The sequence below is a fragment of the Nicotiana tabacum genome, chromosome 8 (assembly GCF_000715075.1).
Source record: "Nicotiana tabacum cultivar K326 chromosome 8, ASM71507v2, whole genome shotgun sequence".
Classification (NCBI taxonomy): domain Eukaryota; kingdom Viridiplantae; phylum Streptophyta; class Magnoliopsida; order Solanales; family Solanaceae; genus Nicotiana; species Nicotiana tabacum.
In genome coordinates this window covers 199,148,688-199,173,193 of record NC_134087.1, presented here as the reverse complement: position 1 = coordinate 199,173,193, position 24,506 = coordinate 199,148,688, and the positions used below count along the sequence as shown (strand labels likewise).

The 24,506-nt window shown below is 35.7% G+C and overlaps 3 protein-coding genes and 1 non-coding gene across 4 annotated transcripts; 2 read left to right on the top strand and 2 right to left on the bottom strand.

The window, feature by feature from the left end:
* Positions 1-4,036: 4,036 nt before the first annotated feature.
* TRNAS-GCU (transfer RNA serine (anticodon GCU)) lies at positions 4,037-4,118 on the bottom strand. Its single transcript has one exon. It is a non-coding gene; the product is annotated as a tRNA-Ser (tRNA).
* A 2,475-nt stretch (positions 4,119-6,593) lies between these two features.
* LOC107781000 (protein LURP-one-related 6-like) lies at positions 6,594-8,519 on the top strand. The gene is made up of 3 exons (XM_016601625.2): positions 6,594-6,992; positions 7,403-7,648; positions 8,169-8,519. Exons 1-3 carry the CDS (start codon positions 6,756-6,758, stop codon positions 8,310-8,312), a joined length of 627 nt encoding a protein of 208 aa, XP_016457111.1. The 5' UTR covers positions 6,594-6,755; the 3' UTR covers positions 8,313-8,519.
* Positions 8,520-10,380: 1,861 nt separating this feature from the next.
* Positions 10,381-16,104, bottom strand: LOC107815705 (proteasome subunit alpha type-6). The gene is given in 9 exon segments (NM_001325955.1): positions 10,381-10,683; positions 11,285-11,344; positions 12,238-12,333; positions 13,450-13,532; positions 13,684-13,742; positions 14,024-14,120; positions 14,588-14,669; positions 15,733-15,827; positions 15,965-16,104. Coding segments are annotated over 9 exon segments (741 nt in total). The 5' UTR covers positions 16,041-16,104; the 3' UTR covers positions 10,381-10,590.
* A 6,377-nt stretch (positions 16,105-22,481) lies between these two features.
* On the top strand, positions 22,482-23,321 carry LOC107823787 (uncharacterized). The gene has a single exon (XM_016650497.1). The coding sequence runs from the start codon at positions 22,482-22,484 to the stop codon at positions 23,319-23,321; it is 840 nt and encodes a 279-aa protein (XP_016505983.1).
* The last annotated feature ends 1,185 nt before the right edge of the window (positions 23,322-24,506 follow it).

The following is a 24,506-nucleotide window of genomic DNA, read 5'->3' as shown; positions in this document are numbered from 1 at the left end:
CTCCTCCCCCAACCTGAGAGGCGGCTGGTGCCATAGGAAATGCACCGGCATGGGCCACACTCTCCATAAGGCCCACCAAACGGACTAGAGTGTCCTGAAGCACTGGGTGGCGATGAACCCCTCCAGGATTAAGCTGGTCCAACAGTTACAATCTGAGCTGGAACCTCCTCATCAAAATCCACTGGAGGCTCCACTGCTGGTGTTGCTGCTCGAGCTTAAGGTTGAGCTATGCCCCTGCCTCTGCCTCGGCCTCTGGCGCGACCTCGTCCTCGTCCTTGTCCTCTGCCCCTAGATTCCACTGAGGGCACCGGCTGCTGTCCAGTTGAAGACGCAATACATGTTCTCGCCATCTACCAGAGAACAAGAGTAGAAGAGTTCAATTATCAATGATAGAATAAAATCGTACGATAGAGAAGAATAGAAGTGAAATTGTTCCTAAAATCCGTAGCCGTTGGAAGATAAGTACAGACAGCTCTGTACCGATCATCTAGACTCTACTAAGCCTGCTTGTGACTCGTGAGACCTAGGCAATCTAGTGCTCTGATACCAACTTGTCACGACTGAAATTCCCACCTTCGAGACCGTGATGGCGCGTAATATTTCGCTCACTAGACAAGCTAACATTAGAGAAATTTCTTTTGCCAATTTTAAACACTTCGAACAATTTAACCAATTAACAGAAATGAAACCAAAATAAAGTACAAAGTAGCATAATAACACATATATCTAGTACAACTCGGATCTAGAGTTACAAGTACACGAGCTTCTAGAGGATTCTACAAATAGAGTCTGAAATAAATGTAATTGTCTCGAATGAAATTAACAGTATATAAGGATAGAGGAAGGGGAGTTCAAGGTCTGCGGACGCCAGCAGATCTACCTCGAGTCTCAAAATAAGCTAATCCGAGCTGATGCACCTCACGGATAGCTGGGGATAGTACCAAAATTTGCACAAGAAGTGCAGAGTGTAGTATGAGTATAACCGACCCAATGTACTCCGTAAGTGTCGAGCCTAATCTCTACGAGGTAGTGACGAGGCTATGACAGGACACCCACGTAATTTAAACTTGCACAAATGGAAATATATGTACAACATAACAACAAATAAAGATTAAACATGTACTATTGGGAGGGGACATGCGAAAGGGGGTACATGATACGATAGTTTACGGGAAATAACAACATGAAACAATCGATAAACCTTCAACCAATAAAAACGGATAAACATAATGAATAACGGTTGCACGGCATCACCCATCATGCTTTTACTCTCAAACTCACCATGAAACAATAATAATGGCACGACATCACCCTTCTTGCTTTAATATCAATCCCTCCATAAAATGATAAATATGGCACGACATCACCCTTCATGCTTTTAGTCTCAATTTCATCATGAAACGATAAATACGACACAACATCACCCTTCATCCTTTAACTCTCTTCCTCACTATGTATAAATCAATAAATGAAATAATAATCGGCACGACATCATCTTTCGTACTTTTACACTCTCCCTTACTATGTAGCAATGAATATATAATATTTGGAAGAAAAAATAAGCAAGAATAAACTTTACGTCAACAACGGTTCCACAATACCGAACCTCAACTTCCAATAATACTCAATTATCACAAATAATTCATAAATGCGGAAAGAAAGATCAATTAAGTAATAAACTAGTCTAAGCATGGATACCATAATCAAAGAAGGAAATAAATTATAAGAAACAAGTTACACCCGCATGTTTTAACTTTTAACCCACCAACAACGCATAAGTACTCGTCACCTCACATATACGTTGTACCCAATATTTAAACATGTAGCAAATAGGCAATAAGTCTCAGTCCCTCAAGTTAAGGTTAACCACGATACTTACCTCGCTCCAAAATCGACTCAAAGCTCAACCACGACTTTGCTTTTCGAACAAGCCTTCGAACCAACCAAATCTAGAAAATTATCAACCAAACGATTCAAAATAAGCCTTAGGAACTACCCATGAATGAAAGAGGTTCAATTTAGGTCATTGTTGAAAAAGTCAACTCCCGGGCCCGCTTGGTCCAAACCCGAAATTTGGACCAAAATCCGATTACTCATTCACCTCCGAGCCCGGTTATGTAATTTATTTCGAAATTCGACCTTAATTAATTGAGGTCTAAATTTTAATTTTACAAAAATTTCTAATTCTACCCAAATTCAATATTTCTACTATGAAAATCCTAGATTTAAGGTTGAAATCTTATGAAATATAATGGGTAATTGAAAGAAAGTAGGTTAGAGTCACTTACCAATGAATTGGGGAAAAAGACTTCTTGAAAAAATCGCCTCTAAGTTTTTTAGGGTTGAAAATTTAAAAGAATGAGAAAAATCCCGTCTAACTCAGGTTTTGACCAGACGCAGATGTCGTAATTGTGAACCCGACAAATATGAAAAATTCCTCGCAAATGCGAAGTCTTCACATTCCTGATGGCTTCGCAAATGCGAACAATATGCTCGCAAATGCGAACCTGAGGAGATCGCAAAATGCGTCCCCAAATCTCGGAAATGCGAAAACCAACCCCCCTAGCCCCTGTTCGCAAAGCGAAGTCTTCTTCGCAAATAAAGTCAAACTTTGGTCAAATCTTTAAATTCTTTCAACCTTTAAACTTCAAATTTTTGAAAAAATGCGATAACTCGAGCTAGAGGCCTCCGAATTCAATTCTGGGCACTCAAGTCCCAATTCCCGATACGGACCCACTAGGACCGCCAAAATACGGATCCGGATCCATTTACTTAAAACATCGACTGAAGTCAACTCAAATAGATTTTTAAGGCACAAATTCTCATTTTATTAATTTTTCACATAAAAGCTTTTCGGGAAAAGGCGCGAACTGTGCACGCAAATTGAGGAAGGCTAAAAGAAGCTACTTGAGATTTCAAAACACAGAATTAAGATTTTAAACTCTAGATGACCCATCATCACATTTGGAGAGTTATTTTTCTCTATTTAAATGATGAGTAACCAAAATGTTGACATAAAGGAAAACTTATTGCATATTACGAGGGAAATGAAGAGAAAATATAAAAATTTATAAGCATCAATAAGAGAGCAAAGTTTTTGATTTGTTTTGGAGTAACCGTAGGAGAAAGGGCTTGAGGAGATAGAGAAAGAAAAAGAAAACAAAGTAATTAATAAAGGAAGTAGCAGAAGGAGAAAAAGAATAGAAAATAAATAATAAAAAAATAAAGGATAGAGAGACAATCAATTCATTTAAAAACTTATTTATTTTTTTCTCTAATAATATTCCCCATGCACAGAATATATGAAATATTTTTTTTAATTTTTTTCTAATTTTAAAGAATATTTGACAAACAAAATATAGTTTATCAAAGCTCTAATTCTACTAAAATATTTATATTGGGATTTTATCAATATATGTACTGATTTTTTTATTCATCTTGCTGAAATTTTTTTTCTCTTTTCTATAAACTAATTATAAACAAGATTATTTGGCACATCTCTTTGGCCAAGGATCCTACTTATCTCTTTTTCTCCTTTTCCTTTTGCTTTCTTTCCCTTCATTCTTTCTTCTAATTTGTTTAATAGTTGAAAATTGATCATTTACTATCCTATTTATTACATCTTATTATATTTATTTCAGTTACAAAATAACCAACAACGTATGAAACGACTGAAGAGGTCTATCACATTTATAACACCTCTTAATTCTCACACAAGAATTACTCTACCTTTTCCTTCAAAATGTACTCACACATAACCAGCTCCTTTTTGTTTATTTTTCTGTTTCAAACCTTCATACTTGTTTATTGAAGAGGAACCATTTGTCAATTATTAAATGTACACCGACGAAAAGCAAAAGAGACTAGATTAAGGGTCGTTTGGTTGGCATACGGTTTATGCTGAGATTGTTGTTTATTCACTGTTTGGTATGTTGTATTAAGAATGATAACTTTTAAGAATAAGGTATAAGTTATACTAATGATAATTACCTCACCCCAAACGACCCCTAACTGTACACCGACAAAAACATTCAATCGTCGCCTGAGAGATTCGAACTCTCGCGGGGAAACCCCATGTACTTAGCAGGCACACGCCTTAACCACTCGGCCAAAGCGACGCTTGTTATTAGTGGATGCTTTCAAAATTAATTTATTGAACAATGTAAAATTTAGTCAAAAAATCACCCTTTATTTGTCGTTATTCTTACATGCTTCACTTTAATATACCAAAATTAACTTGAGCAGTTTGAAATAGAGCTATTCCGCACATTTTAAAATTTTTCTCTCAGACTTTGACGTAACTTGAAGGAAATCTCCAAGATATTCTTTAAATATAGATTATTTAAGAAAAAGATAAAAAATAGCTTTTAAGAAATTAATTTCTAGTCATTTCCCGAATCTTTGTGGTAGTTAAAAACGTAGTCAATCAGTTAATACCTTTTGTTTTTTAATATAATAAACTTTTGAGTCCTAACCTCCATGTAGATTGTTAATTTCCTCCCGTAATTAATACTCTCCTTTTTTTTTTTTGTATGTTATTTCTGAAAAATCTTAAAAGGAGGAAAAAGAATTTATTCAGACAAAACATATATATGCTTTCGACTATTATGGAATTAATGCGTATTATTGGTAGTTTGGAATTTTCACCATCCAAAGGTGCAGTGCAGTGGAATAGCAAAAATATTCTATCTCTCCTTAACTAGAGATTTCGAATCCATAAAAATGGAGTCTTCTTTAGAAGGAGCGCTAATTAATACTCCATAAGGAGTCCTCAATGAGTAGACAAATTAATTAGATAAGTGGATTTGGCCAATATGCTGTATATAATCAATGTAGAATCAGTATATAATATACATTATACACTTGTTATATTTACAATAACAAAAAGGGAAAAATGATTTGTATGCGGTGAAATCAGAAGGTCCACTTTCTTGCTATTAATTCATTTTAGAAGAACACCTCGAGGCCTCGAGGACGTGAAGTTGTGACCGAGTTCCCTCCCTCGAAGCTCGTCGAGGCCCGACCTAAAGGGAATATCGCTCGGGGCTAGAGTAAAAATGGGGAATTCCCAAGGCACGCGGCTAAGTCTGACAAAGCCGGCCTGCCCCGAACGTGTATCAGGGTGTCACGTCTAGCCGTCCTATCTCCATACCTTTATAATTAATGCATTTTGTACTATGTGGGGATCCCCCTCCTATATAAAGGGGATCCTTGCCATTTTGTAAAGGGCTGATATTGCTCCAACTATTCTACACAAGATAAATAACAACTCTCTCTCTTTTCTCTCTAACATATTCCTTCGATATTATTGCTCTTATTTGTTGACTTCATATTTGTTCTTCATTTATTGCTTGTCGATTGACCAATAAAGAGTCTTCCTTAATTCCTAACTGTTAGCCCTCTCCGCTTATCCCCGATAGCTCGAGCCCGAGTCCAGGCATCAACCTCGAGGCCCCTTATTAGTTAGTCCGAGGTCCGAACAGCTAAACCCTCGGTTCGATTATAATTCCATTTTAGCTCGCATTTTATCTTTACCTTCACATATCTAGCATCAACTGTTTAACAATTAGCATAAAAATAGATCACGTATTTTTAGAGTTCCATTAACAAATTTAATTGTTAAGGTAAGAGTAAGCTTCTAATTAAAGTTGCATGCTTTATTTTATTTTATTTTAAAAAAAAGAACAATAATAGCAAATAATTCTAACTCAAAGTCAATAAGATTCTCGTACCCACAAAGTCTAACCCTATTGAAGAAATCTCATGCACTCAAGTAAAGAAAACATGCAAATTAGGGTCGATTTCAACGAGATATTCCCCTATACAGTGATTAGGCAGCCAAACTTCAAAAGCTCAATTACCACTTTTTGAATTGCTTGTAAAAGACCTTTAATAATAAATTAATATGATAAGGTTAAAGTGAAAGAAAAATAAACCCCTTTTTGAATTGCTTTTAAAAGACATTCAATACTTACTAATATGAGAAAGTTAAAATGTAAAAGAAAAACATACCTTTTTCAATTGCTTGTAAAAGATATCCAAATAAATCAATCACATGTAAAGAATTTTTTTACATTATTATATCACTTCAAAGATAACCACTTATAAATAATTTTTACCTAAAAAATTGATTTTTACTTCTATACGCTGACTGTGCAAAATAATCTATATACTATTAAATAAGTCATTTCACTCAAGTAATTTCTCATAATTACCGAAACTATTTACTATACATCCGAGTTTTTTTTTAATTCCCCTTTGATCCCTTTATCAGAACTATTACTCCTTTGGTGATCACTCGAATCCATAACCCTGGAATTATAGGTAGGGGTATTGATCATCTATCAATCCTCTCTTGTCATACATCCGGTTAATACATTAATAGTATGAAAATACTCTTACATTTTCTATGTATATACGCTAAATCCTGAAAAAATTGGAAAATTACAATTACAACAGATTAACCTATATATACTAATAATGTAAACTTAAATTTACACTGGCGGTGCTTATAAGTTAATCAAAAGAACATATACAAGGGTCTCATTATATATATATTGAGGGGCGTAAGGGACAAGCTAATACAAACTTTACAACTCCATGCATGTTGCAGTCAAGAAGATTCTTGAGGTTGATACAATAAGTCAATCAAAACTCTACCAAACTTTGATTTTTGAACAGTTGCTTTGACATTATAAACTATAAATACACACTATCAATTTCATTTCTTAGACATAAAATTTGGCAAAATTACAATGGCAACCACAATAAACTCAAATATGGCTGTAGTTAGTAAGGTATTTTGTTCATCTTCTGAGGTAGTTCTTGTTGTCCGAAGGCGCCCACATGTTGTGAATGGTGGTGGTTTTATTGTCACAAATTGTGCCCAAAATGTTATTTTCAAAGTTGATGGATGTGGAATTCTTGGAAAAAAGGAAGAACTTATTCTCAAAGATAGTTATGGACATGCTTTACTTCTTATCAGGAAAAAGGTAACATTTGGCAATAGAAGCAATATATATTTTCAACTCTTATGCATGTTTGAATCGTGAAATCAGCTATTGATGCTTCGTTTAGGGCAAGCTACCTACATACACCCTTGGGGCGTGGTCCTCCTCTGAATCCTGCATAAACGCGAGATGTTTCATGCATCATGTTGCCCTGTGCATGTTTCAATCATATGGCCTTATTTGTGTTTCTAGGACCAAATTTAGCATTGTGCGTCGCTTTTTATTTCTATCACATATGTGCATAGCCGTTGAGTTATTTTTCGGGACAAAAATTAGTTTTTTGACTTTGTGCATGAAACTAAAAGTTGGATGAGCATTTGTGAAATTATTCCGGCATCTATAAAACAATTGTGAAGGAATTTATTCGTGACTTATATACCTTCAATTTTCAGGGAGGAGTAATTGAAGCATTAAGCATGCAAAAGAAATGGAGGGGTTATAGTAAAGATTTTGAAGGTTCTGAAAAGTTGGTGTTTTGCTTGAAAGAGCCCAAAAACTCTTGTTTCTCGAAGAAAATGCCAATCAAGATTTCCATTGAACAAAAGGATTACAATGATCATAAGAATTTCCAGATTTCTGGCTATTTCCCTGATAGAGCTTGCAGCATTATTGACTCCTCTGGCAATGTAATTGCAAAGGTAATTGATTTCATGGTTAAATGGTGACATGTTTTTCATATACTTTTCCTTTCTATTTGGTTAAAAGCCACAGTCCGTTGCACAAAGTAATCCGCATTCACAAATCACACCGGGTCTGGGGAAGTGGAAGTGTCGCACCCCAAGGGATGTGATGTAGACAGCCTACCCTAATGCAAGCATTAGTGGCTGCTTCCACGGTTCGAACATGTAACCTATAGATCACACTGAGACAACTTTACCGTTGCTCAAGGCTCCCCTTCTTCCTTTCTAATTACGTTGAACTTTAAAAAACATGAAAATTGCAACTTTCCAACAATGTGGCTCCTCCTTCCTTGATCATTTCAACTGTGGCATTTTAATAGCTGGGTAGATTTGGATACTTTTCTAACGGTAGGGGTACTTATGTCCGTAAAGTATAACGGAGGTTAAATATAGATAATATTTAAAAGTAGAGGAATATTTCTGACCCTTTTTCCTAAATCCTTTTATGAATAGTAAAGTAAACAATGGAATATTGCAGGTTGGAGCTAGGAAAGAGGTGCAGCAAGTGATGCCAAGCAATGATGTGTATACTGTAACTGTTAAGGCAGGAATAGATCAAGCTTTTGTTGTTGGAGTTATCGCTATTCTTGATTACATATATGATGGATCTACCAAATGCTAGTCCCTTTTCTATATCTAATTAATGGCAAAGAAGAAAATGATCACCTCTTCCTAAAGTTGCAGAATATTAATATTGTTGTTGTCATCTTCAATTAGAATTGGCAATGCTAGCTCATTTCAAGCTTTAACTTTGTGTGTTTCTAATTCTGTAGATAAGCTACATGATGTTTTCAATTACTTTGAATTATATTCAATGAGTGTTTCGATATGTTACTGGGTTTTTTTTTCTGTTATTGTATCTACTACTGTATTTCTTTTCAACAATATTGTAACTATGTTTTTACTGAGCCGAAGGTCTATCTAACAATCTCTCTACCTTTATAAGGTAGGGGTAAGGTTTGCGTACAGACTAACCTCCCCAAACTCACTTGTGAGATTATACTGGGTTTGTTATTGTTGTTAGAATGTTTATCTATATATTTGAAGAAATTGGTCATGTAAGCTCTATGAGGCTTCCGTTTTCGTTTTCGTTTTGTTTCTTCCTTCAGTTGGAATATAAGTAATCCTATAAAAACTTGAGTTTCAAAAGGGAAAGCAACTGCTTTTTATTCTCTCCGCTGCTAAACTTCATATCATAATCAACACGACACGTTTGTAAAAATAAAGAATATTTAAGGATAGAATGCATGCAAAAATCAAAATATATACTACAACAACAACAACGACGACCCAGTATAATCCCACAAGTGGGGTCTGGGGAGGGTAATATGTACGCAGACCTTACCCCTACCCCGAAGGGTAGAGAGGCTGTTTCCAGGAGACCCTCAACTCAAAAAAGTCATAGGAGCCGATATATTAGTACCATAAAAATGCATAATACAATAACAACAATATAAGAGATATGAAATACAGAATACGAAATACGAAATAAATGGTTGGTATAGTAAAACTAGCAGGCAAAGCCCTGGACGACCAATTATATTCTTAGTCTAACTCCTAACTAGCTAGTCTCACTCTATTGTGCTGTAGAAATATTCACAACTTTCTCTTAACCTACAACCTTAATGCTCGACCTCCATAATTCCCTGTCAAGGGTCATGTCCTCAGTAATCCTAAGTCGCGTCATGTCCTGTCTGATCACCTCTCCCCCAATACTTCTTAGGTCGCCCTCTACCTCTTCGCGTGCCCACTACAGTCAGTCGCTCACACCTCCTCACCGGTACATCAGTGCTCCTCCTCTGAATGTGCCCGAACCATCTGAGTCTTACTTCCCGCATCTTGTCCTCCATGGGGGCCACGCCCACCTTCTCTCGAATATCTTCATTCCTAATCTTATCCATCCTCGTATGCCCGCACATCCACCTCAACATCCTCATCTCTGCTACTTTCATCTTCTGGGTGTGTGAGTTCTTTACCGGCCAACATTCAGTTCCATATAACATGGCAGACCTAACCACTGCTCTATAAAACTTACCTTTTAGTAACGGTGGCACTTTCTTGTCACACAAGACTCCCGACGCTAACCTCCACTTCATCCACCCCACCCCTATACGGTGTGTGACATCCTCGTCAATCTCCCCGATCCCCTGAATAACCGATCCAAGGTACTTGAAATTACCCCTCTCGTTTACTCAAAATATATGGTTTAAGTAATTACAGTACCATATTTTTATTTACCACGGAAGGAATAAAAGAATCATATCCTTTGGTGGCAGAGACAGAAACATTAACCGTACTATGAAAGAATTCTAGTCTTTCAAGATTAGAAGTAGCAGATTCAGGATTAAGGTAAAGAATGAGAAACATGAAAATAAGAGCTTCCATTCATAAAATTTGTGAAAAATATCAACTAATGAGTAGGCGGGTTGGTAAACATACTATATCTTAAACCTTAACTATAACCTCATATCAAGGTTACAAATTACAACCTCAACTGTGTAGTCAATGGTAAAATTGCCACTGGAAATTGCACGCCTTTGGTTCTTTAGAAGTACAACGAAATTAGAAACTGGATGTATAAAATAGCTAGCCACAATAGCAATACCAGAGTGTTAAAGAAAGAGTTTGAAGTGCTGGAATGGGGTCATTTCCGCTGCAACGTTTTTCCCCTTATACCCAATAAACAGATATTGAAGCACGTGAAATTCAGCATGAAATATAAATATAATCCCGCGCAGTTGCATTCAACATTTTTGTGAAAATAGGATGATCCCGAGAAATGTTACATTCAATAATTTGAAACTCATTATCAGCATATGCAGAAGGACAATCATATGGGATCTTACAAGTCCAGATAGCGAACATACATTTCTAACTGAAACAGACTATCCTGTGGCTAATTAGTCACGCTCACTGATGGCCGTTAAGTGCTCGTCAATTTCCTCGGTAGTTAACACTCTGAAGATGGGATCTTCTTTCTTCACAACACCAACCTGCAAAGGACCATAAGAGATTACGATATGAAACACTACTGCCTCTTTTTCATGGCTTTTTCACTACAGTATTTCTTTTAAACAATGCTGCAACACTTTGCTTGAGCCGGGGGTTTATCAGGAACAGTCTCTCTACCTTCACAAGGTAGGGGTAAGGCTGCGTACACTACCCTCCCAAGACGCCACTTATGGGATTACACTGGGTTTGTAGTTGTTGTTGAAAGCAGTGAAAATAAGCAGTTTTAAATCCTAAGAAGCACTACAATACACTTAAGACAAAAGTCAAAACAATTGTGTGATAAAGGTCTCATGTCTTCTGTTCTGAAATGATTTGTTCTAATTGTTAGTTATATGAAGAAGATAGTGTAACTACACAACCATATCCATTCAGGAAATAATGGATATACGCAAATATTAATGTCATTATCATATCTCGTGGCCGTGCAATAGTAACGCTTCCAGGTGCAACTCGAGTAGTTGCATATAGATCAATTCCCAAAACAAGAAAAAGAAAATGACTCCCACCCTCCCCCTCAAGTGGTTATCAACACTGGCAATAATAACTGCAATAACCAAATGGCGGGTAATATAGACAAATTACCTCAATTTCACTGGCCTTAAAATCCTCTTGCAGGACAGATTGAAGAGCAGAAATTGCAGTCTACAGAACAAAAATAACGTTAGTGTATCCTTCTTCAACTTTAATGTCAGACCTCATACATAAACAATTCTAGCAATTGCATAGAACATGATATACTACAACTTTGACAAAAAAATTATCCTCAATCTCAATCAAACACAGAACTTCTACAACTTATGTCAAACAATATCTGCTCAACTGTAAGCACTAGCCAAATTAAGAGTATCTTTTTATGAATAAAAGGAAATAGCCAAATTAAGAGTTTTAAAGTTTCATGCAAAAGAATCCATTTACCTAGCCAGTATATGATGGAGCCACTTCCCAATTTTATTAGGACGTTATATCAACACCTTAAATTCACCTTAGCAATAATACAAAAATACTTTCTAGTTCTATTTTCTATTGAAGCGTCTATAGTCAATTAGACAACAAAATGAGAAATTCTGTAACTTAGCTAGTATATACAGCGAGGAATGGAACACCAGCACAATAGCGATACAGATTGGAAAAGGTTGAATCCTAATTCTAGTTGTATGACTTATTTGAACTGTGATTTATCTAGAGAGGATCCAAACTCTGAATAATGAATCACCAGAAAACATCTTTGCATTTGTTGTTACGTGGCTAAAAATAGGTGATGTTTGATTTTTATTCCAAAGATAACAAGTGAGAATGTAAAAGCTCATCAAAACAGAGGCAAGGTCTCAATGCATGACAACTCTACACCAAATAACCTTCAATTCAGAGCCCATAGAATCTTACACAAATATTCAATGCAATACCAATATAACCTAGAGACTGGAATTCCAGCAGTAGCAGAGACTTGAAGAGAAAGGAAAGCGAAAACTGCTAAAAATGGGATATAAGGAGAATGGAAGCCTTAAACCACGTCTGAACACTCCCTTTCCTTTTACCTGAACAGTTTCCTCATAGGAGAAAGCAGGGTCATTTTTCATTTTCTTCTCCAAAAAATTAATTGCCTCTTGTTCTTTAGATCCAGCACTTGTAGCCTGCACGAGATCGAAAAATGGAATATGGAATACCATCATGAAAAAGAGCCAGAAGAATTTCAATACTTCAGAAAAATCTCAAGACAGGACTGAAAAGCCCTTAATATCCTCTCATAATCTATAGACACAGCAGATTATGGGAGCATAACTAAAGTAAGCTTTTGCTAGTTATTACTGGATAGGACACACTGTTCCTATTTTTGGGTCATATAAGGGTGAGTGTAAGCTACAATTAAGCATTGAAACAAAGAGCAAGAAACCATAAAGTAGCATCTACTTTTCAACTCACTCAAAAATCATTTCATGTGCATGCTTCTAAACTACATATATATCTTCTCAAATTATAGTGGTTCAAGGTGCCTGTATGTTCATGTGCTGTGAAGGATTCACAAGACAACATTTCCATCTCAAATGAGTGTTACTCATATCATCAACATATATGTCACAGTTCTCCCAGTAGTTATTAAACATGGGTCCAGGATTCTTCCTGAGTGCTTAACAGCACCACCATCTGTTAAATCAGGAAACGAGTTGTCAAGACCTGCTCAGTGCTCACATGTCATGGGTTCAACCTCGCTCACCTATAACCTAGCCTCCAAATCGAAGCTCAACATTATCTGAAAAAAGAATGCACATCTCAAGCATATGAAGCTGAGCTGTCATGCCAGAGTACCTAACGCACAATTATCAAACATGCATTCAACTTACAAAATTTCTTGTACCATGTTAACCTACAGATATAGCATTTGTTTCATACTGAATAAGTTGGGAAATGCTGGTAAAAGGTCACCTCCCCCCCCCCCAACCCACTCCTCTCCCCCTCCCTCTCTGAATACTGAATAACTTGTAAGACCAATAAAGAATAGATTAATCATGTTCTTATGAATTTGAAATCTGATCATCACTTGTCTGCCTAGATTCAACTAGCATGATGACAAACTCGAACAGCTGAATAACCATGAAAAGGAAACGAGGTCACGAAAAGGCTACATATAAAAAGGTCTTACCGGTATTTTATTTTTTTTGCTTATAGAGAAGAAAAAAAAAAGGCTACCCATAAACAGGAACAAATTTAATCAGCTTTTATTTAGAGAAGAATATCATATTCAGTAATACCTTATGACCAAAAAAATGACCAGCAGGGTCACACTTGAAGAGCTGGGGTCCTTTCTCCTCATCAATGCCCAAAATCATAGCAACTTTGCATCGAAAAAGAAAAGCATAAAACAGGGATGAGTAAAAGTGCAAAAGCAGAAAATGTGTTTCCCTCCTCCCTCACCGCCAACACCAACAAAAAGAAAAGAGAGGGAATCGACGCTTCACAAAGATCAAAAGGGACCAGCAACAAACCTACTCCAAGGGGTCTCATATAGGCATGCTGTGTGTAAACCTGAGACTTGTCTGCAATCCTGCAAATACATGTTCCTTAGCACATGATAAATTTATGAATTCTAGCTAATGTGTTTTAAATAGTGTCAAATCGAGAGCATTCGTAAAATTTTAAGCTACTTAACTTGCTTCCTCTAATGAATCAAAATAAAGAATCCATACCTTCAGAAATTAAAAATTAATGGAGGAAAAACATATAAGATAGATGGTGTGTCAAAGCTACTTCCACCCTACCAATAACCAAAAAATGGCACTCTGGTTAAGTACCAAGAGAAGAATATAACGAAGAAAAAGGAAATACCATTTAGACAGTACATCCACTGGCATTTCATATCCATATTTAAAACGAAACTCAGCAGCTTCATTTCGAGCTTGTTGAACCAAGGTTCTCGCATCAGCTGAAATTGAAAATATGTCAAAGCACAATATGGAAACATAAGCTCAGGAAGGAGCTCTGTGATTCTATTCTCATAGTCACAAATTGAACATGATATGATCCATAGCTAGATAAACCTGGAATACAATAAGTGGACAATCTTTGAACCATAACTGTCTCTAGTTAGTTCATAAACCAATAGCCTTAGTAGCAAAGTGTTTTCTTTTGACTTTTGGGTTAAGCAACAGTGCTAAAGGAGATTGATAGGCCTTCCTACTGGAACATTAAGGGAGGGAGCAAGTTCTCACATTTTTGTGAACAAACAAACACTATCACAAAAGGAAGATATAGCAATAAGTTTCCTTTTACTTTCAGAAGAAAAAGTAGACAGGTCTATGAAGAACCTTTGTTAACTGATAGTTTATTAACCAAAGCTTTAAATCACTATATTCCATACAGTCTCCTTGAACCCAATAAAAGAGAGCAGACCTGTCATGCCAGTAGCCAATAGTCCAAGATACTTGGTAATCGGGAACAAGTGGGATACACTGGTCTGATCCAATAGCTTGTCCTGCTCAGCCAAAATACACACAACTTCAACTCCATAGTAGGTCCGTATTTCCAAAATTACATGTCTACTTTCCGGAAACATCGAGTAAATATAAATTGGTTATACGAGAACAAACTACAATACTATCTAATTAATATATTCAAAACAATGAATTCCTTTTCTCACAATTTCCGACAACCTTCGTTATATTATTTATCCAAGATCAATTGGAAAATAAATTTAATACTCCATCAATTACTCAACTATACCATTGATCAACTAAGCCTAAATTCCAAACTAGTCGGGCTCAGTTTTATGAATCCTCCACACCTGTTCCGCTTTGTACAAGCCTGGTTCATTGGAATACTTAAACGAAATCAAGTTCTATACACTGACAGTGTAAAATATTTACAGATTCAAGTCACATAAAAAGTAATTGCATGTAACTCTATTTAATAGCATTGATTGATAACCTAGAATAAATAGTAAGTAACCTGCTACAATAAGTTAATTACACTGATGGTGTAAGAGAATCATTACATTGTCAATGAATATAACTTAAATCCTACCAAAAACTGTGTCTTTAATCGAAAATTAAGAGCTCTTGAGAACTAGAGGTTCTCTAAATCTCTCAGAAGTAATTGCAAGCAACTCTATTTGATAGAGTTGATTGATAACCCAGAATAACCAGTAAGTAACCTGCTACAATAAGTTAAAATACACCAAAAAAATCATTTCTTTGAAAACTTACGCCAAAAGATATTATGTTGTCGGTATAAATAACTTAAATCCTACTAAAAAGAACTTGTTTTTGATAGCAAATTAGGAGTTCTCTAGAATTATAAGTTCTCTAAATCTCTCACTTATCCTTACACGACCATACAAGTCTCTAAACAGAATAGAAAAAATCATTACAGTGTATATAATTTATATCCTACTAAGAATTTTGTCTTCGATTGCAAATTAGCTTTCAAATACTAAAAGTTCTCTAAATTTCTCATGCATCCTTACACGAACATACAAGTCTTCTCTAAACAGAACAAAAAATACTCATAACTCAAATTAGCTAAAACTTCAAACTTACAGGGACTTTCTTCTGAGTAACAACACAAACGGAGTCCTTTCCACGGACGCCAATAGAGGTAATTCCGGCCGCCTTCACAGCCTTAAACGCATATTCTGTTCACACAAAAAAAAAAACTAAAAACTTTTCAAAAATAACAGATAATCAATAAAATGACGATTTAACTGAAGAAAAATAATCGTACTTTGGCTATGAAATTTGAATCGAATTTAAAAAAATGAAAAATGCTTACCGACTTGAAAGAGACGACCTTCGGGAGAGAAGATCGTAATGTGACGATCGTAGCCGCCTCCACTCCCTCTACTCATTTTTAGATTGCTAGATTTACTTTTTTGTTTTTCAGTTCGATCTGATTGCTTGATCCAGACTGGTTAGGGTTTTTAAGAGGAGAAGGTAGATATCGAAGTGGAGAAGAAGAGAAATCTTTGTTCCCAAGACAACGATTTTGGGTGTCTACCCGAAGTTACAAAATTACCCTTCTTTAGGTCTTATTTGTATGATTGACTTTGATCTATTTTTCAAATTGATCAAAAAAATACTGCACTATAATAAAATTTCTTATTTCACTTTGGTGTATTTTTACATTGCAATTACATGACCTTTTATAGGCATAAAAAGTAAAAATGATGGACATAAAGTAGGAAATTTAATCTTTAAGTTATTCACAACATCGGCATCCAATGTAGCATCCAATGTAGTATCCAAAGTAGTATCCAATGTACAAACTATTAATAACACTCCCCCTTGGATGTCCATGTAAGATAATGTGCCTCATTAAAAACTTACAAAAAAATATTGTGATGTACATAGTTATTTATAATATGCATTGCTTGCTGCCTTATTAAAAACCTTACCAGGAAAACCTAGTGGGACAAAACCTTGGTTAAGGAAAAGAGTGCAGTGTGTAGTTACTCCCCCTAATGAAAAATCACTTAATGTCTCGAAGACGACGCATTCCAATCTTATATATCAGCTTTTTAAATATTGAGGTTGGCAACGCCTTAGTGAACAGATCAGCCAAATTATCACTTGAACGAACTTGTTGTACATCTATTTCACCATTCTTCTGAAGATCATGAGTGAAAAAGAATTTCGGTGAAATGTGTTTTGTTCTATCTTCTTTGATATATCCTCCTTTCAATTGAGATATGCATGCATCATTGTCTTCACACAATATTGTTGGAATATTCTCTTTCGAAGAAAGATCACATGTTTGTTGAATGTGTTGAGTTATAGATCTTAACCAGACGCATTCTCGACTTGCTTCGTGAATGGTTATTATCTCTGCATGATTTGAAGAAGTAGCAACCATAGTTTGTTTTGTCGAACGCCATGATATGACGTACCTCCACTTGTAAATAAATAGACTGTCTGAGATCGACCTTTATGTGGATCAGACAAATATCCTACATCTACATAACCAATCAATGATGGCTTGGATTCATTTGAATAAAATAAACTCATATCAATGGTTCCTTGGAGGTATCTACATATATGTTTAATACCATTCCATTGTCTTTATGTTGGCGAAGTACTAAATCTTGTCAATAAGCTTACTGAGAAAGCTATATCTGGTCGGGAATTATTGGCAATATACATTAATGCCCCAATTGCACTAAGATATAGTACTTCAGCACCAAGAAGCTCTTCATCATTTTCATGAGGTCGGAATGGATCTTTCTTTATATCAAGTGATCTCACAACCATCGGGGTACTCAATAGATGTGCTTTATCCATATAGAATCGCTTTAAAATCTTTTCGGTGTATGTTGATTGATGGACAAATATTCCATCTTTCATATACTCAATTTGTAGACCAAGACAAAATTTTGTCTTTCCAAGATCTTTCATTTCAAATTCTTTCTTTAAACAGTCTACTGTTTTTGGAAGCTCCCCATGAGTTCCAATGATATTTAAATCATCAACATACACGGCGATTATAACAAATTCAGATCCAGACCTTTTTATAAAGACACAAGGACAAATTGGGTCATTCTTGTACCCTTCTTTCAACATGTATTCACTCAGGCGATTGTACCACATACGACCTGATTGTTTCAATCCGTATAAAGATTTCTGAAGCTTTATTGAACAAGTTTCTCGAAAACTTTTATATGCTTCTGGCACTTTAAATCCCTCAGGTACTTTCATAAAAATTTCGTTGTCTAATGATCCATACAAATAGGCTGTAACAACATCCATTAGATGCATATCAAATTTTTCTTGCACTGCCATATTTATGAGATACCTGAAGGTGATAGCATCCACTACAGGAGAATATGTCTCCATATAATCAATTCCAGGCCTTTGGGAAAACCCTTGTGCCACAAGTCGCGCTTTATATCTAACGACTTCATTTTTATCATTTCGTTTTCGCACAAAAACCCATTTATATCCTACTGGCTTTATGCCTTCAGGTGTCCGAACTATGGGTCCGAAGACTTCACGTTTTCCAAGTGAAGTTAACTCTGCCTCGATAGCGTCTTTCCATTTTGGCCAATCATTTCTATGTCTACATTCATTGACAGATTTTGGTTCAAGATCCTCATCTTGTTGCATTATTTCAACAGCAACATTATAAGCAAAACTGTTATCGATAACAATATTATTTCGGTTCCATCTTTTTCCGGTTGAGACATAACTTATTGATATCTCTTCATTTTCATTATTTTCAGGTACCTGGACCTCTCCTAAGGTCTTATCATTTGTTACGTCTTGGGGCTCTTCTTGAGCCACTACCTCTGTGTTATGTTCACTTTGATCACTTGCTCCTTTTCTTCTTCGAGGATTTTTATCTTTAGAACTGATTGGTCTACCACGTTTCAAGCATGACTTAGACTCATTTTCTTTAATTAATTGTCTTGCTGGGATATCAACTCGAATTGGAGCATTAGCAACTGGAATATGTGACTTAGTCACCCTTGGTAGGTCAGTGAATGCATCTGGCAATTGATTTGCAATATTTTGTAAATGAATAATTTTTTGAACCTCTTGTTCACATTGATTTGTTTGAGGATCTAAATGAGACAGTGATAATGCATTCCAATCTATCTTCTTTTTCAGCTGCTTATTTTCTCCCCCTAATGTTGGATATACTGATTCATCAAAATGGCAATCAGAAAATCTTGTCGTAAATAAATCTCCAGTCATCGGCTCTAGATATTTTATAATAGAAGGAGATTCATATCCAACATATATCCTAACCTTCTTTGAGGACCCATCTTTGTGCGTTGTGGTGGAGCAATTGGAACATATATCACACAACCAAAGATCCTAAGATGGGAAATATCTAGCTCCTGACCAAAAGCCAATTGCAATGGAGAGACTTTATGATAACTTGTGGTCCTTATCCGCACAAGTGTTGCTGCGTGCAAAATAGCATGACCCCATACTGAAATGGGAAGTTTTGTTCTCATAAGCATTGGTCTAGCAATTAATTGGAGGCGTTTGATCAATGATTCTGCTAGACCATTTTGTGTATGAATATGAGCAATCGGATGCTCAATTGTTATCCCAGTTGAAATACAATAATCATTAAAGGCTTGGGATGTAAACTCACCAGCATTATCAAGACGAATTATCTTAATTGCATAATCTGGAAATTGTGCTCTTAGCTTTATTATTTGAGCCAACAATCTCGCAAATGCCATATTGCGAGTTGATAGTAAGCACACATGTGACCATCTTGTAGATGCATCTACCAAAACCATATAATATTTGAATGGTCCACATGGAGGGTGAATGGGCCCACATATATCACCCTGTATACGTTCCAGAAATGCAGGGGATTCCATCCTAACTTTAATAGTTGATGGTCTAATAATTAATTTTCCTTGAGAACATGCAGCACAAGAGAATTCCTTAAATTGAAGAATCTTCTGATTCTTCATTACATGTCCATGTGAATTCTCAATTATTTTACGCATCATATTAGAATCAGGATGACCCAACTGGTCATGCCATTAGTAAACTTCTCATTTACTATAGCATGTGTTTCAATCCTGCTAATACTTGTGTAGTATAAACCGGAGGAAAGAGCAGGTAACATTTCAAGCACATATTTCTTATCGGACATTATTGTAGTAATATAAAGATATTCAATCTTTTCATCATTTGTAGTCTCAATATGATAACCATTTTGGCGAATATCTTTGAAACTTAATAAGTTTCTTTGAGATTTACTGCAATATAGTGTTTCATCAATAACCAAATTCGTTCCTCCTGGTAGTAATAAATTGGCTCTTCCAGAACCTTCAATTAATCTTGTACTACCGGATATTGTATTAACATTCGCTTCTTTCATTACCAAATAAGAGAAATATCTCTTATCTTTTAAAATAGTGTGCGTTGTAGCACTATCCAGAAGACATATATCATCTTTATTAATCTTGAGTCCAACTGAAGACTGGGAAATTTTCATATTCTTCATAAAAAAAACAAATAATACATCATAAGAAATATGAAAGACAAGCGGAAAAAAAACATTAAGAAATACATTAGGAATGTAGAAACTAGCAACACATGATGCATTAGAAAAATACACTCAAGAAAAATAAACTAGTTGTAAACATAAAAATAACAACTTTTATAGCTTCATTCCCCAGTAAGATGATTAGTTCTTCAGTCAATATCCTCAAAGAAGTCTCCAACTTCTAAATGAGTAATATTTGTTAGGCCTTCAAAATCATCATCTTTATATGCAAGATGTGCCTTAGAATCATATTTATTTGAGGGACCTGCTTCATCATCATTATTTTGAAAGGTCAAGTGTGCCTCCACATTATTTTCTTTTTTCTTGAGGGAGGCTTGATAAAGTTTGACAAAATGTTCTGGCGTACGACAAATGCGTGCCCAATGACCTCTCATACCACATCGGTGACACATACTAGCTTTACCTTTTGAATGATTAATTTGAGAACCCTTATTGTTCTCCAATTTATTTCCACCATAATGACGATAATTGTTTCGCCCCCTGCCACGTCCACGTTTACGACCATGTCCACGACCACGGTAATTATTTTGTTTTCTTTCAAACTTATCATATGTTGCTACAACATTCACTTCCGGAAATGGAGCTGACCCGGTGGGACGAGCTTCATGATTTTTCATTAATAGAGTATTATTCTGCTCAGCCACAAGTAGGCATGTGATTAACTCAGAATATTTCTTAAAACCTTTTTCACGGTATTATTGTTGTAGCACCACATTTGAAGCGTGAAAAGTAGAAAATGTTTTTTCCAATAAGTCTCCATCTGTGATAGTGTCTCCACATAATTTTAATAGAGAACTTACTTTAAAGATAGCAGAATTATACTCACTTACGGTTTTAAAGTCTTGCAACCTTAAATGTATCCACTCATACCGAGCTTTCGGTAATACCGTAGTTTTAGGTGGTCATATCGATCCTTCAAATTAATCCATAATTCAAGTGGATCTTTTACGGTTAAACATTCAGTTTTTAACCCTTCATGTAGATGACGACGAAGGAAAATCATGGCCTTCGCTTTATCCTGATTTGATGCTTCATTTCCTTGTATAATAGTATTTCCAAGACCTTTAGCGTCAAGGTGAATTTCAGCATCAAGAACCCATGATAAATAGTTCCTTCCGGTGATGTCAAGTGCCACAAATTCAAGTTTTGATAAATTTGACATAGTGAAAACTATCATAAAAGATGAATAAGTTAGAGAAATAATTATAATAATAAACAATTAATGAAAACAAAACGATTAAGGTAAAAGAAATGAAAATAGAGCTATATCATGTTAGCAATCTACTATTTCATTTTATTCTTGCCATAAAGTAGAAATTACATACTTATTTCATTTCACTTTATATTATTGATATATATGTGTTAATAGAATTGAACGTGACTAACATTATTTATACATTCCAATAAATATAAAGTAATTAAAAAATTATTGCTTGTCAATTCATTTCTCACAGTTATTCAAAATGCCTTAAAGATATGTTTTGATCCAGGGAGTCCATGACATTAGTGCATAGCTAGTTTTATGACTTTGAGGTCCTATAAGAGTTGAGCACGGAAGGAAATAGTTATTTAATCACTGCAATGTACTTAAACTATTTAAGATGTCAAGCGCACAAGTAATCTGCAAACAGTGAGCATATGATATGTACTGCCATAAATAAGATGATTATAATGATACATACCTTAATAAAATATGGCTCAACTTAGCGGGAGTTAAGAATAAAATTAGAGTTTCGTGCTGATAACGTGTAATAAAATAAAAGTAATGCAGTAAAATGTAAATAAGAACAGATAGAAAGAATGGAGAAGTGTTTTCTTCTTTCACTTTGGTGTATTTTTCCATTGCAATTACATGCTCTTTTATAGGCATAAAAAGTAAAGATAATGGACATAAAATAGGAAATTTAATTTTTAAGTTATTCACAACATGGACATCCAATGTAGCATCCAATGTAGTATCCAAAGTAGTATCCAATGTACAAACTATTCATAACATGCACGAAATTTAAGAAACATTTTTATATTTTTAAATTTTTTTTGTCTAAAGCAATTTTAAAAATATTCTATGATTATATATTATCTCATTGAGGAAGAGAAAAACAAGAGGAAGAAAGGGGTCGCTGAAGTATAATGTGAGTAATTTCATATAAAAACTGAGAATTTTTGCCGGAGTCTCATGAACTCCCAATACTCAAATAAAGAAAAACTCATCCCCCCCCCACCACCAAAACCACCAGACATCACCCATGATAATGTCATGGTTAATGGCGTGGAAGACAAAGCGTCCTTTAAGGATATGCTGCTAGCCTCAAACCCAATGAACTTTACAAATTCCCTAACTTTATCCGAGGACCCAATGGAAGAAATCCTACCAGAAAAGGAAGAGCAGGAGCATTTAATCGAGCTCAATATACGGGGCATTAAAGAAATAACACTAACCGAAGAAGAGAAGCAAAGAATTTATGAACCTTGGAGGTTCTCACTAATAGTGAAGCTATTTGGCAAAAGAATTCTACATCATTACCTGAAAAAGAAGATCCAAGAACTGTGGCGACCAACAAAAAATTTCCCTCTAATTGATCTAGGGGACGACTACTACATCATAAAGTTTACAAAGAGAGAGAATATGGAGAAGGCTTTCACTCATGGTCCATGGTTTATAAATGACCACTACTTGTCAATTACTAAATGGAGACCAAACTTTGTCGCAAATAAAGAAAAGTTGACAGTTTTGGCAGTTTGGATCCGTCTTCCACAATTGCCAACTGAGTTTTATGATGGAAAGCTCCTCGAGAAAATTGGGAATGCTATAGGTAGATTATTAAAAATTGATGTTTGCACCTCCACCGCTGTCAGAGGCCGCTATGCTAGGCTTTGTGTTGAGCTCCCACTGGAAACCCTCGTCCAACCCTATATCTATATTGGACAACACAAGCAATATATACATTATGATGGGGAGAAGTTTTTATGCAAGAACTGTGGGCGTCTGGGCCACATCCAATCCCAGTGTAACTTCATCCTCAAGGAAAAAATAGACAACAAAATGCAAGTCACGGATCAAGCCCAATCAGACAAGAAACAGCCAGTCAAGCAATGAGAGGAAGAAAAAGAGGGGTGAACGACAGTCTCTTTTAACAAAAAAAAAAAAGAGATCGGAACCAAAAAACAACAAAGACCAGCTTCCTAAGTCAGTGGAAAATGACAACAACCCATGTATCCTGGTAAAACTTTTCAATGCAACAATCGGTAAGTACTTTGACACAAAAGTCTTACATTACAAGTCCATAAATATGGTTAAAACTCAAGAGTCTTTCCTTGATAAAAGCTCTAAAACTCCAGTAATGGAGAATACCACCATCAAAACTCAAAACAACTTTACTCTTTTGGAAGAAGAGCAAATGGTTTTGGGTGAAACCACTGTTTTTGACAAAAATAAATATTAAAAATACTAATCTCATTAATAAAGTTTTTTTAAACACTAATAATCTGTTGGAAGCTTCTTTGGACAACATGGATATATCAAATTCACACGTGGCAATGGTGAACACTAAAGTTCCTAACGCCATGCAGGAAAACTACACAAAAAATATAATTAGTACTACTAATACCAACGAGGGACACTATAACCTTTAATTCTACCCAATCAAAGGACCAATATACCACTAATGACTCTATAACCCCAGTATCTACTAATATAATGACTGTAATAGCTTGTGATAATGAAGAGTTCGAGCATGCCATCCAAATGTCAACCCCTTCCACCCATTATGGACAAATGGCATCAGAACCCAAGAACCCAATCCATGCAAAATCTGAAAAGGATACTGCACAATATAATACGCCACTCCACACACTAGACATGCAAATTGATCTGCCAATCATCATCTCCCAACACTCCTACTGAAAATCAAAAAACCACGCCCAAAAATACTTCTATAAGAAACCTCGATCCCTCTCTAGAAAATGCCACGAATACCATCTACCTTGAGAAGAAGGCACAACCTAATCTAAATCCTGAGGCATCACAGAGCCCAGAATATAGAAAATCAACAACCTGCCCCACCCCAAGCGGTAGACCCACAAATAATCCTAATTCAACCACCTCAAAACCAGGATTACCAACCACTCTCGTGGATGAAAGTGGGTCTGTTGGGCCATGCAGTGTCATTCAATGTCCAAATAAATGGACAGGAAGCCATTGTCATTCTCCACAACATTCATTATCTTGCTCAAATAATATCCGAAGGAATGAGACTCGCGATAAACAACTACTTGAACCAGG